The following is a 17,049-nucleotide window of genomic DNA, read 5'->3' on the forward strand; positions in this document are numbered from 1 at the left end:
CCTCTAGGGAGGCCATTTGGGTGGAATTGAAGAATGGGAAAGGTGCAGTAACACCGATAGGAGTGTATTATAGGCCACCTAATGGGGCGCGTGAGTTGGAAGAGCAAATGTGTAAGGAGATAGCAGGTATTTGTAGTGAACACAAGGTGGTGATTGTGGGAGATTTTAATTTTCCACACATAGACTGGGAAGCTCATTCTGTAAAAGGGCTGGATGGTTTAGAGTTTGTGAAATGTGTGCAGGATAGTTTTTTGCAACAATACATAGAAGTACCGACTAGAGATGGGGCAGTGTTGGATCTCCTGTTAGGGAATGCGATAGGTCAGCTGACAGATGTATGTGTTGGGGAGCACTTCGGGTCCAGTGATCACAATAACATTAGCTTCAATATAATTATGGAGAAGGACAGGACAGGACCAAGAGTTGAGATTTTTGTTTGGAGAAAGGCTAACTTTGAGGGGATGCGAAGGGATTTAGAGAGAGTGGATTGGGTCAAGTTGTTTTATGGGAAGGATGTAATAGAGAAATGGAGGTCATTTAAGGGTGAAATTATGAGGGTACAGAATCTTTATGTTCCTGTTAGGGTGAAAGGAAAGGTTAAAGGTTTGAGAGCACCATGGTTTTCAAGGGATATTAGAAATTTGGTTCAGAAAAAGAGGGATGTCTACAATAGATATAGGCAGCATGGAGTAAAGGAATTGCTCAAGGAATATAAAGAATGTAAAAGGAATCTTAAGCAAGAGATTAGAAAAGCTAAAAGAAGATACGAGGTTGGTTTGGCAAATAAGGTGAAAGTAAATCCGAAAGGTTTCTACAGTTATATTAAAAGCAAGAGGATAGTGAGGGATAAAATTGGCCCCTTAGAGAATCAGAGTGGTCAGCTATGTGTGGAACCGAAGGAGATGGGAGAGATTTTGAATGATTTCTTCTCTTCGGTATTCACTAAGGAGAAGGATATTGAATTGTCTAAAGTGTGGGAAACAAATAAGGAAGTTATGGAACCTATGACAATTAAAGAGGTGGAGGTACTGGCGCTTTTAAGAAATTTAAAAGTGGATAAATCTCCGGATCCTGACAGGATATTCCCAGGACCTTGAGGGAAGTTTGTGTAGAAATAGCAGGAGCTCTGACGGAGATCTTTAATATGTCATTAGAAACGGGGATTGTGCCGGAGGATTGGCGTATTGCTCATGTGGTTCCATTGTTTAAAAAGGGTTCTAGAAGGAAGCCTAGCAATTATAGACCTGTCAGTTTGACATCAGTGGGTAAATTAATGGAAAGTATTCTTAGAGATAGTATTTATAATTATCTGGATAGACGGTATCTGATTAGAAGTAGCCAGCATGGATTTGTGCGTGGAAGGTCATGTTTGACAAACCTTATTGAATTTTTTGAAGAAGTTACGAGGAATGTTGACGAGGGTAAGGCAGTGGATGCAGTCTATATGGACTTCAGCAAAGCCTTTGACAAAGTTCCACATGGAGGGTTAGTTAAGAAGGTTCAGTCGTTAGGTATTAATGCTGGAGTAATAAAATGGATTCAACAGTGGCTAGATGGGAGATGCCACAGAGTAGTGGTGGATAATTGTTTATCGGGATGGAGGCCGGTGACTAGCGGGGTGCCTCAGGGATCTGTTTTGGGCCCAATGTTGTTTGTAATATACATAAATGATCTGGATGATGGGGTGGTAAATTGGATTAGTAAGTATGCCGATGATACTAAGGTAGGAGGTGTTGTGGATAATGAGGTGGGTTTTCAAAGCTTGCAGGGAGATTTATGCCGGTTAGAAGAATGGGCTGAACGTTGGCAGATGGAGTTTAATGCTGAGAAGTGTGAGGTTCTACATTTTGGCAGGAATAATCCAAATAGAACATACAGAGTAAATGGTAGGGCAATGAGGAAAGCAGAGGAACAGAGAGATCTAGGAATAACTGTGCATAGTTCCCTGAAAGTGGAGTCTCATGTAGATAGGGTGGAGAAGAGGGCTTTTGGAACACTGGCCTTTATAAATCAAAGCATTGAGTACAGAAGTTGGGATGTAATGCTAAAGTTGTACAAGGCATTGGTAAGGCCAAATTTGGAATATTGTGTGCAGTTCTGGTCACCGAATTATAGGAAAGATATCAATAAATTAGAGAGAGTGCAGAGACGATTTACTAGGATGTTACCTGGGTTTCAGCAATTAAGTTACAGAGAAAGGTTGAACAAGTTAGGTCTCTATTCATTGGAGCGTAGAAGGTTGAGGGGGGATTTGATCGAGGTATTTAAAATTTTGAGAGGGATAGATAGAGTTGACGTGAACAGGCTGTTTCCATTGAGAGTAGGGGAGATTCAAATGAGAGGACATGATTTGAGAGTTAGGGGGCAGAAGTTTAAGGGAAACACGAGGGGGTATTTCTTTACTCAGAGAGTGATAGCTGTGTGGAATGAGCTTCCTGTAGAAGTAGTAGAGGCCAGTTCAGTTGTGTCATTTAAGGTAAAATTGGATAGGTATATGGACAGGAAAGGAGTGGAGGGTTATGGGCTGAGTGCGGGTAGGTGGGACTAGGTGAGATTAAGGGTTCGGCACGGACTAGGAGGGCCAAGATGGCCTGTTTCCATGCTGTGATTGTTATATGGTTACATTATGACATCAGTCAACCATAAGAGTCAAGATCACACTTACCAAATAAATCAACAAGTACAGATAGCTCATCGCTAGCAATAAATCCTGGTCAGTTGCCCAATAGACACTACTTAACCTGCAGTTTTTCCAGGCATTTTTTTCCCCATTATTGTTCCTAAATGGCTCAGATCCTCAAAATGAGGATAATTATATTTGTCCTTTTACTCAAACTGAACAATTAATCTTTCAGGATGAAAACCATATTAAACAAGACTAATGGCATTGGCCAAAAGCACTGGAAAATGAAACAAAATTGTAATTTTCTGAGCTGGTAAAGCACTCAGAAAAAAACTGAGAAAAGGAATAAAGCAGCACACGTCCATCTCTGGGACCTAATGCACAGGAAGCATTCATAACCAACTACTGTAGGAATGGAGAGAAATTTCAAAAATCTGAGGCACAGAATGACTATGGAGTTCTTGTGCACCATTCTCCAAGGTTGATTTGCAGGTTGAGTCTGTGGTGAGGAAGGCAAATATGATATAATTTCAAGAGGATTAAAATATAAGAACAAGGATGGAATGTTGAGACATTATAAAGCACTGGTGAGGCCTCACAACTGAGTATTGTAAGGTGAGTATTGTAAGTAGTTTTGACCCTTTATCTTGGAAAGTATGTGTTAACATGGGAGAGGGTTCAAAGCAGGTTCACGAAAATGATTCCAGGATTCAACAGCATGTCACATCAAGAGCATTTGATGGCTCTGGGCCTGTATTCATTAGAATTCAGAAGAATGAGGTGTAAACTCATTGAAACCTATTGAATGGTAAACGGCCTTGATAGAGTGGATGTGCAGAGGCTGTTTTTTAATGATGGGAAAAATCCAAGACCAGAGGACACAGAATAGAGGGGCATCCTTTTGGAATGGAGATGAGGAGGAATTCCTTTAGCCAGATCAAGGGTCGGCAACCCGCGGCTCCGGAGCCGCATGCGCCTCTTTCATCTCTGTGCTGCGGCTCCCCGGAGTTTGTTAGTTTTTGAAATGTAATTCGAAATTTGAAGATTATGGTGATCTTGTACAATCTAAAAACGTTGTGGAGTGCCTATTCCCACTTCCTGGCACATCCGAACCGGCTCACAATTAGCCACCGTTCCGGCTAAGGGAGATAGCCTACGGGGGTTTGTGAGTACGTGTCTTTTGGAGCATCCGCGCCCACGGGAACGGGTTGAGGAAGGCTTTAAATCAAGGCTGTTTAGTTCGAATAAAGTTACCTTTGACTGCAGTGTCTTTATTTTAGTGCTCTGTGTAGCGCTACACCGCTACAACGTGTTTTTTTTATCACTATTAATATACATCACCACTGCCAATGCCTGACACCCGCCAGTGCGCGCTTTCTTTTAATTCTTCGATCCAAGGTAGTCTACCTATGGAGTAACCTTCAACCCAACATCTTTTTTTCGGAGTTCAAAATGTTTTTGCTGCATGCAGAAATGTAATTTCGTTTTCTCTGCAGGAGTTCATCAATTTCATAAATGCAACACATTACAGTTTGTTTATACATAGCATAAAGGCAAAAAAAACCGTTGTATGCAGTGTTATTTCATTTTAAATGTCAAACGGGTTTTGTGGCTCCCAGTGTTTTCTTTTCTGTGGGAAATGGGTCCATATTGGCTCTTTCAGTGGTAAACGTTGCCGACCCCTGAGCCAGATGGTTAATCTGTGGAATTCTTTGCTACATGCAGTTGTGGAGGCAAAGGTTTTTATGTATATTTAAGGCAGAGGTTGATAAGATTCTTGATTGGTCAGGGCACAAAGGGATATGGGGAGAAGAAAGGAGGTTGGGGCTGAAAGGAAAAATGGATCAGCCATGATGAAATGGTAGAGGCTCAATGGGCCAAATGGCCTAATTCTGCTTCTATATCTTATGGAATACTTGAAATGAACTTGCTGCTAAATAAAACAATTCACCTCCATCAGATATGACAATGTGCTTGGAAGTTCAACTATGAATAACATAAACCAGATCTAACTCTACTGCAATACTAAAACATGTTCAAGAATTTTACTGTATCTGTAATGTAAAACGTGTCACCAATTTCATAAATTAGAATAAATAAGATTTTTCAATTCTCCATTTTGATTCATACTATGCAGCTAAGCAGTATTAGAATCCTAAATTTATATGCCTACTATTGCCGCATTGGTAAAAAAAAAGTATTTTGAAAACTAGTAAGGGTTCTGCATCATGATTTTTTTTAAATACACAAGAAAGGAAGACATTCATTGTACATAATGAGAAATAAACAACATTATAGAACCCTGAAAGTCAAACTGAACAAAATCTGTGCAGACACTAAACTTAATTGGGTCGATGCTTTACCGTTAGCATTGATGAGTTACCGCATGCAAACTAATCGAATGACAAGCATGAAATGCTCACTGGGAGGCCCATGCCAGTGCCCCAGTGGAGAGGGCCGTATAAAGGACCTAGTTTGGAACAATTGGAAATAGAATTGAAACAATACATGCAGCAGCTAACTATGATATATAGGTCTATTTATGCACAGGAAAAACAGAAAGAGCCAGAAACCATACAAGGGGAAGGACCGATCAAACCAGGAGACCAGGTTTACGTGCCAATTTTTCGGAGAAAGTGGAATGAGCCAAGAAGGGAAGGACCCTTTACGGTGACCAAGGCATCACCCACCGCAGTTCAAGTAGAAGGACGCTCCACCTGGTACCATCTGAACCACTGCACGAGAGCAGTCCCGCAAGGGCAATCAGGTGAGGTGTCCGAGGTAAATGATGCGGAAGAGCAGTTAGCAGGAGACAGACAGGAGGAACAAGAAGCTGACACTGCACCTCAAGACTTTGATCAATTAGTAAGGGAAATTTTTGATTCTGAGGACGGGCCTGAAGACCCTCAGGATGTGGAGGTGGATAGTAGTACTTCTTCAGATAATGGGGATGAGCTGGGAACGACCAGTCGTGCCCCTGGGGACAAAGCACCCACATACTTCAGTGCAGACTTGGAAACCATTAGTGTGGCAGACATGGAATGGGACTGTAAAGCCCCCACAGAACCTACAGAAAAGTAGTAAGAGGAGCACAACACTTACCTCCTCGCCATGGTTACAGACACGTACTAGTCAGTGGTATCAATGGGCAACTTACACGGCAGGAATGATGAAGAGACATAATTGTTACCTGTGCTCAAGGGAAAGCCCCACTCAGCATGTAGTTCCCATGCCTTATAACCCCTCCACTTGCACGCGGTGGTGAAGAGAGCATAGGGAGCAATGTGAACGACAGTGTTCAGGTTCGATTAAGGCTTGCTTCTTGAAGCTTTGTGTTATAACAGATCCCTGCTATCAAAGCTGTGTGAGAAACGCACCAATGTGCCCATATTGGTGTATGTTATATCAGGCTTCCCCGCAGTTTGATCAACACAAGCTGGCCTCTGACTGCAACTACAGCAGACCATGGGCTGTAAACAAAAAGCAAGACACCTACACTGGAACAGCTTATAATGCAGTATAAGTTGAACTATGAATGTTTTATGAGGAAAGGGGCTCGTCCAGTGGGTCATTTCAGAGGTAGCTGCACTCAGATGTGGGATGTAACCCCAGGCGAAAGACACGTAGTAGGTTCCCCTCCACCCGAAGGTGCATTGGACGCACAGACCATCCCCTTAGAGGACGCCTGGTGGCTGTGTGGTAAGGAAGGAGGTCTAAGATCCACGCTTCCCCTCAATTGGGCACGTGTTATGCTACTTCAAGAAGTTATAGCATCCCCTGAAGTACACTTCAACACTGATATCCCTGTGCAGGCACTATTGCGGAAAAGGAGAAAATATGAACCCGACTCGACGATCTGGATAGATAGTATAGGATAGCCAAGAGGTATACCTAACGAATTTAAGGTGAGAAATGAGATTGCTGCAGGCTTCGAAACATTTCTACCCTTGATAGGAACTATTAAGAATGTTGAATGGATAAATTATATATATTACAATCAGCAAAGATTCATCAACTACACCAATGATGCATTGGAGGCCTTGGGAGAACAGTTAGATGCAACTAGCAACATGGCGTGGCAGAATAGACTAGCATTGGACTGACTGTTGACAGAAAAAGGAGGAGTTTGTGTGATGTTTGGAGAGAAGTGCTGTACTTCTATACCAAATAACACTAGTCCAGAAGGATCGTTTACTAAGGCAATGTATAAGTTGAAAAGTCTAAGAAAGGAAGTTAAACAGAATGCAGGGTTCGGACATCTGTTATCTGACTGGTTAGAAAGTAGACTCGAAGGATGGGGAGCATGGCTGACTAAAATGGCAATAACTGTCAGTATTGTATTGTTGAGCTGTGCGCTTGTGCTGTGCTGTTTTCTTCCTTGTCTCAAGTCTCTTGTAGTGCGTGCTGCAACCAGATGATTTCCGATGCTTGTGGCAATTACTGAAGCAAGCTTAGTGGAGAAAGAAACACCGAAGTTGTATTGTTACAGCCTACAACACCTGCAGGATGAACAAGAGCAAAACAACAGTGTGGGAGTAGATAGTAAGGGCTTCTTAGTTTTTTTTTTCCCCTGTCCCCTGTACAAAGGGACAGGTTTTTGGCTCAGCGGCCCAGGGTAACAGGGAGAGAATACTTTGAGGTCTTGGCGCAAAAAATTATAGTTTAACGTGAGATTTGGGAATAAGTGCTTGAGTTTATTGGGGCTTTTGTGTGCAGACTCTTAGTCTTCTTTCTGTGTAGGGGGGATTATTGGAGTATAAAAGTTGCATTGTTTGCTGTGTAACCAAAACCATGTAGTCAGCTTTGTGTTTCCTATTTGCTATGTATCCAATTCAGTAGGAGAATGAAATCTCTATTGTCTCTGTACTATTGAACACATCAGTGACTTAAGAATGTGGCCAAATAAGATAATGGTGTGTTAATGAGAGGTGTAACCAAAACTATGTAGTCAGCTTTGTGTTTGCTATTTGCTACTTATGTATCCAATTTAGTAGGAGAATGTAATCTCTGTATTGTCTCAGTACTATTGAATACATCAATGCCTTGAGAATGTAGCTAACTTATACTTACTATGTACCCAACTTATCAGCCAGAATGAAATCTCTGTATTGTCTCTGTACTATTGAACACATAAGTACCTTAAGATTATAGCCAAATAAGAAGATAATGGTGTGTTAATGAGAGGTTAGGTAAGAGATAACTGTGGCCAGGGATGAGGTAACAGGTGGCCCAAAAAGTAGATCAGAACATGATTAAATCAATGGGGAGAAACAATAGTGGCGGATGTACTTGTGATGCGCACAGAGAGACCGATTGCATATGCTAATGCAACTAAACCAGGAGATTGCTATAAAAAATGCTATGCACAAGGATAGGTGGGCAATCAGGGACTAGCTCACTGAATGTCTCAGCTTTGATTTGGTTGTGGGGCACAAGAAACACCAGCTGGTATCAGCAGTGCTTGGCCACTAACAAGAGGGTGATAATCCAAATTTATTCATAAATTTAGTAAATCCCTTTTGCTGGATTGAAAAATCTTGTAAAGAAGTAGTACTTGTGGAATTGACAGGTTACATTTAGATTCCACATTCAATTTGTAGAGCTCCCCAATGTTATAAGAAATATTCCCTGTTGCTTTCATCAGGATAATTGCCACAATTTATCATCTCGTGGAAAGTGGAAGACTGCCAGTTTCACCAGTTCTCAACACTGACATTGTGCAACTAGAAATTCAGAGGTCTTATTGATGCGAGTTTCCTCCAAAGCTTTTTATATATGCAAGAAATTGCCAACTGCAACAACGAAAATAGCTGACCTTGTTAGTTGTACCCGACATCAATCTTAGAAACATTGAAGTCACTCAAGTACAAAGCATGAACACAAACTTCCATTGCTGTAAGAGCTACATGATAGTCTCTGAACTTTCCTTTGTCACACATTAAGAATATTGCAGTTTAGTTTGGGAGGACTGGCTAGTTATTTTACTCAAGAATTATTTACCATTACTTTAACATGGAGGTTCAAAAATTATTTAAAATAATTCTGTAGTAGCATCTATCACTAAGAACCCTCAACATTTGGGACATGCCCTCTTCTCACTGTCACCATCAGAAAGGCAGTACAGGAGCCTGAAGATCCAGACTCAAAGATTCTGAAATGGCTTCTTTCCTTCCACTATCAGATTTTTAAACGGCCCATGAAGTCATAAGGACTACTACTTTGTTATTCCTTATTTATTTTTTTTGTAATAGTAACTTTATGTCTTTGCACTGCACTGTTGCCACAAAACAACAAAGTTCACATCATCCAAGTCTGTGATATTTAAATTCTGATTCAAAATGTCAAGTTAACATAATATCACATAGAAACCCATTAGTATATTAATTTATTAGATTCTAGAAGACTACAAACTCCCACCTTGTAATTATATTGCACTGATGACAATTATGTAGTTTGTAATCAAACATGAACTAAAGTTGAATGCTTTTGTTTTGCCGTTTTGTTCACTACAGGACAATTTCTATGGCGAGGTTAGTTTATAATTTTTACAACTGCAGCAACTTCAAGAAACTCAAAAGGAACTAAGGTAGAATGTCACTTCTAGGAAGAAAATGATGACAAACATAATTGTCCAACAACTTTCAGGAGTTTGCAATTCACAGTTATTTGATTCTACTCACAAGTTGCTAGCTAGTTTACTCATTGTCAATGATATTTCTTGACACTGTTTATTTTGATTTTGACTTTATTTAGAGATACAGCATGTAAGGGCTCTTCCTGCTCAATGAGGTGCACTGCCCAGCAACCCACCTATCGATTTATTTATTTAGTGTTACAGCATGGAACAGGCTCTTCCGGGTCCAACAAGCCATACTATCCAGCAAACCACCAATTTAATGCTAGCCTAATCAGAGGACAATTTACAATGACCAATTAACCTACCAACTGGTATGCTGGAGAAAGCCTGTGCGATTCACAGGAAGAGCGTACAAATTCCTTACAGACAGCATTGAAACTGAACTCTGGAACACCCTGAGTTGTAATAGCATCACACTAACTGCTATACTACCATGGCACCTTTGTACTTTGCTATCTATGTTATTTTGTACTCCGTTTAATATCATTCTTCAAATGAAATACAGTAGAGTGGAGTACAAAGTCAAACTTGCTATTAGCCAATGGAAATCAAAGGTACTGCAGACGCTGAAAGTCTAAAATTAAAAATAAAACAGGGAATGCAGGAAACACTCAGCAGATCAGGTTTTCCCCTCTTTTGTTCAGTTCTCATGAAGAGTGTAGGATTTGAAATGTTAACCATTTCTCTTTCCAGATGCTGCCGGATCTGCTGAGAACTTATGGCCTCTTCTGTATTCATATGATGCTCACAATGTTCAGCTTGTTGATAATCCAACACAACACGAGTGAATCTGCAGATGCAGGAAATACATTAAAAAACACGAAATGCTGGCTGAACTCAGCAAGCCAGACAACATCTATGTGGGGAGGTAATAACGATGTTTCGGGCCGAAACCCTTCATCAGGAGTGAAGTAACATTTCACCCCTGATGAAGTGTTTCGGCCCGAAACGTCGTTATTATCTCCCCCCATAGATGCTGTCTGGCCTGCTGAGTTCCGCCAGCATTTCGTGTTTTTTTGTTGATAATCTATTTCATTAGGAAGGTATACAAGGATGGTACCAGGACTTGTGGAATAAGATATAGGAAAAGATTGAATAGGTTAGGACTTTATTCCTTGAAAGTGGCATCACAGGTAGATAGGATCGTAAAGAGAGCTTCTGGCACATTGACCTTCATAAACCAGATTGCTGAGTACAGGAGTTGAGTTGTTATGTTGAAATTGTATAAGAGGATGTTGTGGTCTAATATGGAGCATTGTGTGTAGTTCTAGTCACCTACCTATAGGAAAGATATCAATAAGACTGAAACTGCACAGAAAACTAACAAGCATACTGTTGGTTAGTTTACTTATTGTCAATGATATCTCTTGACTGTTTATTTTGATTTTTTTTTTAGAGATACAGCGCGCACAGACTCTTGAGTGATAAAGAAACGTTGAATAGGTTAGGACTTTAGTTATTGGAGCATAGGAGAATGAAGGGAGATTTGATAGAAATATACAAAATGTTGAGGGGTATTGATAGGATAAATGTAAGAAGGTTTTTACCACTGAGGTTGAAAACTCAGGTTGTGAGTGAGAGGTGAAATATTTAAGGGGAATATCTCTTCAATCAGAGATTATGTGAATGTGGAGCAAGCTGCCAGTGGAAGTGGTGGGTGCAGGATTGATTACAACATTTTAAGAGAAGTTTTGTACAACATTTTAAGAGAAGTTTTGTAAGTACATGAATGGGAGGGTATAGAAAGCTGTGGTCAATGGTACTAGTGAGAATAACAGCTTGGTATGGAATAGGTGGACCAATGAACTTGTTTCTGTGCTGTAATGCTCTATGACTCTGCATGCTTTTCTTCTACCAGGATTGTATTTTGGTAGTGCAACTTACAACAAATATGTTCAAGTTCACACAATGGTTTGTAACTGCAGTTAAATGATATAATTCAAGTCAATGCTCAAGGGCAACGCTGGACAAAGTACAATTAGACTAAATAACGTATACACATTTTATTGCTGAAAATCTGCCATTAAAACACTGACATTACTAACACTGTTATGGTACACATTATTAGAAATGGACCTGATTATAAAGAAAACATCTTACAGATAAAAAGTGAAAAGGTCGTTCCTTCCTTAACAAATTAATACTATTTAGTACAGAAATTCCTAGTGACGAAATCAATTTAACACCTGTCCATTATTCCTTGGTACATGTATATTACATTTTTGCACATTTAACTAGTTCTGGCAATAAACAATATCTACAATAAATTCTCTTTGAAAGAATTATGTGAGTGAAAGAAACAGACTATTAACTTACCTGAACATCATAAAGTGCAACGATGTTTTCATGTTGAAGCTCCTAAAATGAAGAGCACAAAATTATCTTTGAAATTATATTGCTACATTCCTACCAACAGATCTGTTCATCAGCTGTCAAAAAGGACATAGTACATTCCAAAGTTCTCTTCATATTTTCCCACATATCTCACACAGCTGAAAACTCTCGATAAAAGTGCTTATTGCTTCTAGTTAGCAAGTTCCAAACATTTTAAATAAAATTATGAAAGGCACACAAAATATATGAAAGAATTCAAAACTTTGTTTCAATACTTTTAGCACTGTATCCCCCTACTTCGAGAATAAGGCAAAAAAAAAGATATTGCAAAGTTTAATTCACTATCTTCTCATTCTGTGCACCATGAAGATGTATTACAGTCAGAAACTGGAATTAAAACTAGATAAAGGGGAATTAAAACATCAGACTAATGTCACAACATGACAAATTTTAAAGGTTATAAAATGAAGAATATATTTGAACTAAAATAGTTGGCCAAATATGAAGAATGTTTGCTCTGGCATGTCCAGAAACTTCAGCTCTGCAAACATTTTACCAAGTCTGCAAAGAGAAGTAATGGCAATAGTACTCTGGTCTCCATAGCTCTAAAGAATCTGGCTGTTCAAACTACTTTCTAGGCACAATACCAATCACTCAACTGAGTTTATCAGTCATGGTGAATGGCACTTGCACGTGTTACGAATGTGCCACAACTCTGAGGGGCCGAAGGGTACAAAGTCACCCCCTCCTTTGTAAGAATCGCAAGACCGCTATTAGTTCAGGTCTGGGACCCAGGAAATGAGAGAGATACACATCATGGCAATAATGAGAGAGAGCGAGACGCCAGATCACAGCCCCAGCAGTTGCCATAGACAACGCAGAATACACAAGGTAGGGGGAATGCCTCCTAACAAAAGCGGGACGGAACCATTGATTACTGCCATTATCTCTTGGAAACAGAATTGTGTATTGAGTACTGTACTACTCATTGAAGCCCTCAGGGGACAACCAGAGTGGGCTGGTTGAGGGATTGCATCATCCCAACCTGATTGACATCTGAGACCCCGTGAGTAAGGATAAAAGAGGGTCTGGGGAACAACCCCTTTAGACACACCAGGAGAAACACATGAGACCGGTGGGGGCTTGTGTGTGTCCATCCTTGCCTGGATGACAAGTCCTCCACGGAATGGCCTCGCTAAAGAACGAATATGGCTCAAGGAAAGCCGGCAAGTTTCTTTTCTCAAAATCTCTCTCCAACAACTGCAAACCCAGCGGTCCCCAAAGGCTGAAGCCTGCATGAACTGAGTGACTTTTATATTTCCATCGGACAATACATTATCCCCTAGACAACAATAGAGCTTATTTCTCGTTATTATTATATCCGCACTTTCAGATTTAGTATTGACGACGTATATTATCTGTATGTTTGCATTGATATTATTTTTGTGACTTTTTACTAATAAATACTGTTAAAAATAGTATCAGACTCCAACGGACCTCTCTATCTTTGCTGGTAAGTGACCCAGTTACAGGGTTCGTAACATACGTAATTTTTAGATAGATAGATAGATACTTTATTCATCCCCAAGGGGAAATTCAACATTTTTCCAGTGTCCCATACACTTATTGTAGCAAAACTAATTACATACAGTATTTAACTCAGTATAAATATATGCATCTAAAATCACCCTCCCAAAAAGCATTAATAAATAGCTTTTAAAAAGTTCTTAAATAGTTTACTAAAGTGCATTGAGTGGTAACTTAAGCTCAGTCCTAACCCCAGTACTTTAACATGTCTTGCCCCTGGTGGTTGAATTGTAGAGCCGAATGGCGTTGTTAGATCTAATTTATGTAGAATCAAAATCATTGTCCGAACAACTAAACTACTGGTCATCAATTCTGCATGAAGGCAATATTCTCTATCTTTTCAAAATGATATTGAGAAAGATTTATCACCAAATAGAAAACTATATCTTTCTTTTCAGTGTGATTATCACTCCATTTATTGCTCTGTTTACAACTGTGCATTTGATAAGGAATTTAAAAACAAAAGTTTGTATAAAGGCATCTAAGATTGCCTAAGGATTTATCAAATAGGGTCCTGCAAGCAACATACATAACTGACCACAAGCCATACTAGCTTCAAAAATCAACTTTTGCAGTACTGAATTTGATTAACTTCAAACGGCAGAAATATTGAATCAAAAATGAACCTGGGTAATGAACACCGTTATCACTGGTGCACATGGATTAAAAAATATCACATCACATGCCCAATATTACTTAACAAAACCAGCTGCTGACTCCTGACATTTGAATTTAAATACCAGAGTGGACATTCAGATTTAATTGTCGGAGGTCAAGGGAGGTACAGTGGTGTTACAAGTAACGCCCTGTTGTTTCCAGAAGCCCGGATTCAATCTTGACCTCAGATGCAATGTGGAGTTTGCATGTTTACCTGGGGCCACATGGGTTTTCACCAGGAGCTCTGGTTTCCTCCCACATACCAAAGATGCCTTGGTTAAAAGGTTAAATGACCATTGTAAATTGCCACAAGTTCAGATGAGGTTAGAAAAAATGGATTAATGGGTGGTATGGTAGTGTAGCAGTTAGTGTTAACTTTACAGCAGAAGTAATTGGGATACAATTCCTGCCACTATCTGTAGGGAGTTTGTATGTTCTCCCATTGACCATATAGGTTTCTTCCCACATTCCAAAAGTGCTTAAGTTAGGTCTAGTAAATTGTGGACATGTTGATACTGGAAGCATGGCAACACTTGCAGGCTGCCCCCAGCACATCCTTGGACTGTGTTGGTCATTTGGGAAAAATAAAACATTTGTTTGTTGCAATGTAGATGTGACAAATAAACCTAAGGTATATGGGTGCTTACTGGACAGGATGAACAGGTCAGTGTCTGTTTTCATGTACAGGAGAGCAGGATCCAATCTTGACAGTGCTATCACTGCAGTTTTGGCGTAATGGCAGTGGCACGAAAGGTAGTAGATTCAGCCCAGTACATCACAGGTAAAGCCCTCCCAAGCATTCAGTACATTTACATGAAACCCTGTTGTAGGAAAGCAGCATCCATCATCAGAAATCCTCACTGCCCAGGCCTTGCTCCTTTCTCGCTGCTGCAATCAGGTAGAAGGTGGAAGAGCCTCAGGACTCACACCACCAGGTTCAAGAACAGTTACTACCCCTCAGCCATCTGGCATGTGAACAAAAGGGGATAAACTACACTCACTTGCCCATCCTTCGAGATGTCCCCACAACCAATGATCTCATTTTCAGGACACAATCTTGTTATTTAATGTTCATTAGTTATTGCTATTTACTTATATTTGCATTTGCACAATTTGTTGTCTTCTGTACTCTAATTGATCTTTCATTGATCCTGTTATAATTACTATTCTATGGATTTGCTGAGCAGGCCCGTAAGAGATGAATCTCAGTGTTGTATATGGTGACTTTGGTAATAAAATTTACTTTGAATTTTAATGAGACAGACAAACCACTGTGTACATTTGGAGAAACCCAAAATCATATTTTGACTGCAATTTATCATTTTTACCAACTATTGACGTCAAACACAAGGAGTGGTCATACCTTTAATATCTTTATTTCTTTACCCAGCAAGATTTGAGATTTTGACAAATTTTTCTTGTTTATACATTTCACTGCTACTTCCCAATCCGCTTTCTGAGGGAAGATAAACAAAAACATTTATAAAAGCAAATGAGATTAAACTCAATTCAGTAAAAACATGTTCCAACACTTTGACATGCACAATATTAATTTTCTTCACTTAAGTAACATGCAAGGAGATTAGACTGAACAAAACAGAATTAATAATGGCCATTTGTTGGTTCTCACTGAACATCTGCAAAATTATGCTAACAATTAGTCCTGAGCCTTTGGCAACCGGACACAATATTAAGTACACTTAAGAGACTAGAGGACTGAAATAACTAAAATAAGTACAGTTTAAAATTAGTTTATCCCAAAAACTGGTAAAAGTTAAAAGAAAATTATAATGAGAAGTTATAGTTTAATCTGAAAATTTCATATTTCAAAAAAAACAATGTCCTCCCCACCATTTAGCACATCTACAAGCAGAAAACAGCATCTATCATCAAGGATCCCACTGTCCATCAGGAAGGAGGTACAAGGAGCCTTAGGTCCCACACCATGAGGTTCAGAAACAATTACCCTAGATTCCTGAACCAGCATGGATAAACTTCACTGACCTCAGCACTGAAATGATTCCACAACCTATAGACTCGCTTTCAAAGACTCTACAACTCACATTTCCAGCATTAAATATTTATTTATTATTTGCACAGATTGCCTTCTTTTAAAACCATAAGATATAGGAGCATAAGTGGGCATCAGAAATGTGGCCTCATCACAACAGCAGAGGCCATGAATGGATATATCAGAATGGGAAGTGGAATTAAAATGGGTGGCCACTGGGAGATCTTGCTTGTTCTGGCAGACAGAGCACAGGTGCTTGGGTCTCACCGATATACAGAAGGCCACATCAGGAATGCCAAACACAGTAAATGATGCCAACAGACTCGCAGATGAAGCATCACTTCACCTGGAGGGACTGTTTAGGGCCCTGAATGGTAGTGAGGGAGGCGGTGTATGGGCAGGTGTAGTACTTGTATCGCTTGTGTCACTTGTGGGCAATTGCCAGGAGGGAGCTCAGTGGGGAAGGATGAATGGACAAGGGAGTCGCGTAGGGAGCAACGCGTGTGGCCTGGCCTGCTGTGTTCCTCCAGCATTTGGTGTGTGTTGCTCGGATTTCCTGTATCTGCAGATTTTCTCGTTTGAGATTTACGAAAAGTATAAGTAAATAGCATTAGAAATATACCAGAGATCATCGTTTGTGGTGCCAGAGAGAAAGAGGATTTGGAAAGTTGTGAACAAATAGGGGCTTAGTGGGAGGGGTGCTTGTAGAAGGAAAGAAAGTATCAGGGATGGATGAGGCCATGATTCGAAGGTTGTGAGCTTTAAGCTTGAAAGGCCTGTCACTAGTAAAACTAGCAAGTCTAGGAGGGATAAGTAAACAAGAACTGATAATCACTTTAAGGTAAGGATGGATTGGATGAGAATTCAGCACACTGAACAGAAGTCATATAATCCTACCAAATTCACACCTTCCACGATGCATCAAAAGTTTAACTCAGGGCAAACTAGGATGTCTTAATTGTCATTGGTCTACAGCAGTTACAGTACTTGAAAGGAGTGAGTATTCATCTGTAGAACCTTAAGTTTCTAATACAATTACAAGCACCTCAATGGTCAGTAACAGTCCTACTGGAATCAATTTGGAGAATACGTGTTCAGTTTCAGGCGATTCAGTCTGAAAAAGTCACGGTGAATGTACTTGCTATTTTGTTTAGCTGTATCCCAGAAACCAACTAACTGTGGATTTGCTCCATACACAAG

At 39.9% G+C, this 17,049-nt stretch overlaps 1 protein-coding gene across 3 annotated transcripts in view; it reads right to left on the bottom strand.

Annotated features, from left to right (window-relative positions):
* The window catches only part of ulk2 (unc-51 like autophagy activating kinase 2), a 128,639-nt gene that overhangs the window by 97,525 nt on the left and 14,065 nt on the right, over positions 1-17,049 (bottom strand). For all 3 annotated transcript variants that reach the window (XM_059973567.1, XM_059973566.1, XM_059973569.1), the window contains exons 2-3: positions 15,202-15,294; positions 11,577-11,618 (exon numbers count right to left, since the gene is read on the bottom strand). In XM_059973567.1, coding sequence (XP_059829550.1) covers positions 11,577-11,618; positions 15,202-15,294 — 135 coding nt within the window. The remainder of the gene's footprint in view (positions 1-11,576; positions 11,619-15,201; positions 15,295-17,049) is intronic.

Source organism: Hypanus sabinus, chromosome 6, assembly GCF_030144855.1.
Source record: "Hypanus sabinus isolate sHypSab1 chromosome 6, sHypSab1.hap1, whole genome shotgun sequence".
Taxonomy (NCBI): domain Eukaryota; kingdom Metazoa; phylum Chordata; class Chondrichthyes; order Myliobatiformes; family Dasyatidae; genus Hypanus; species Hypanus sabinus.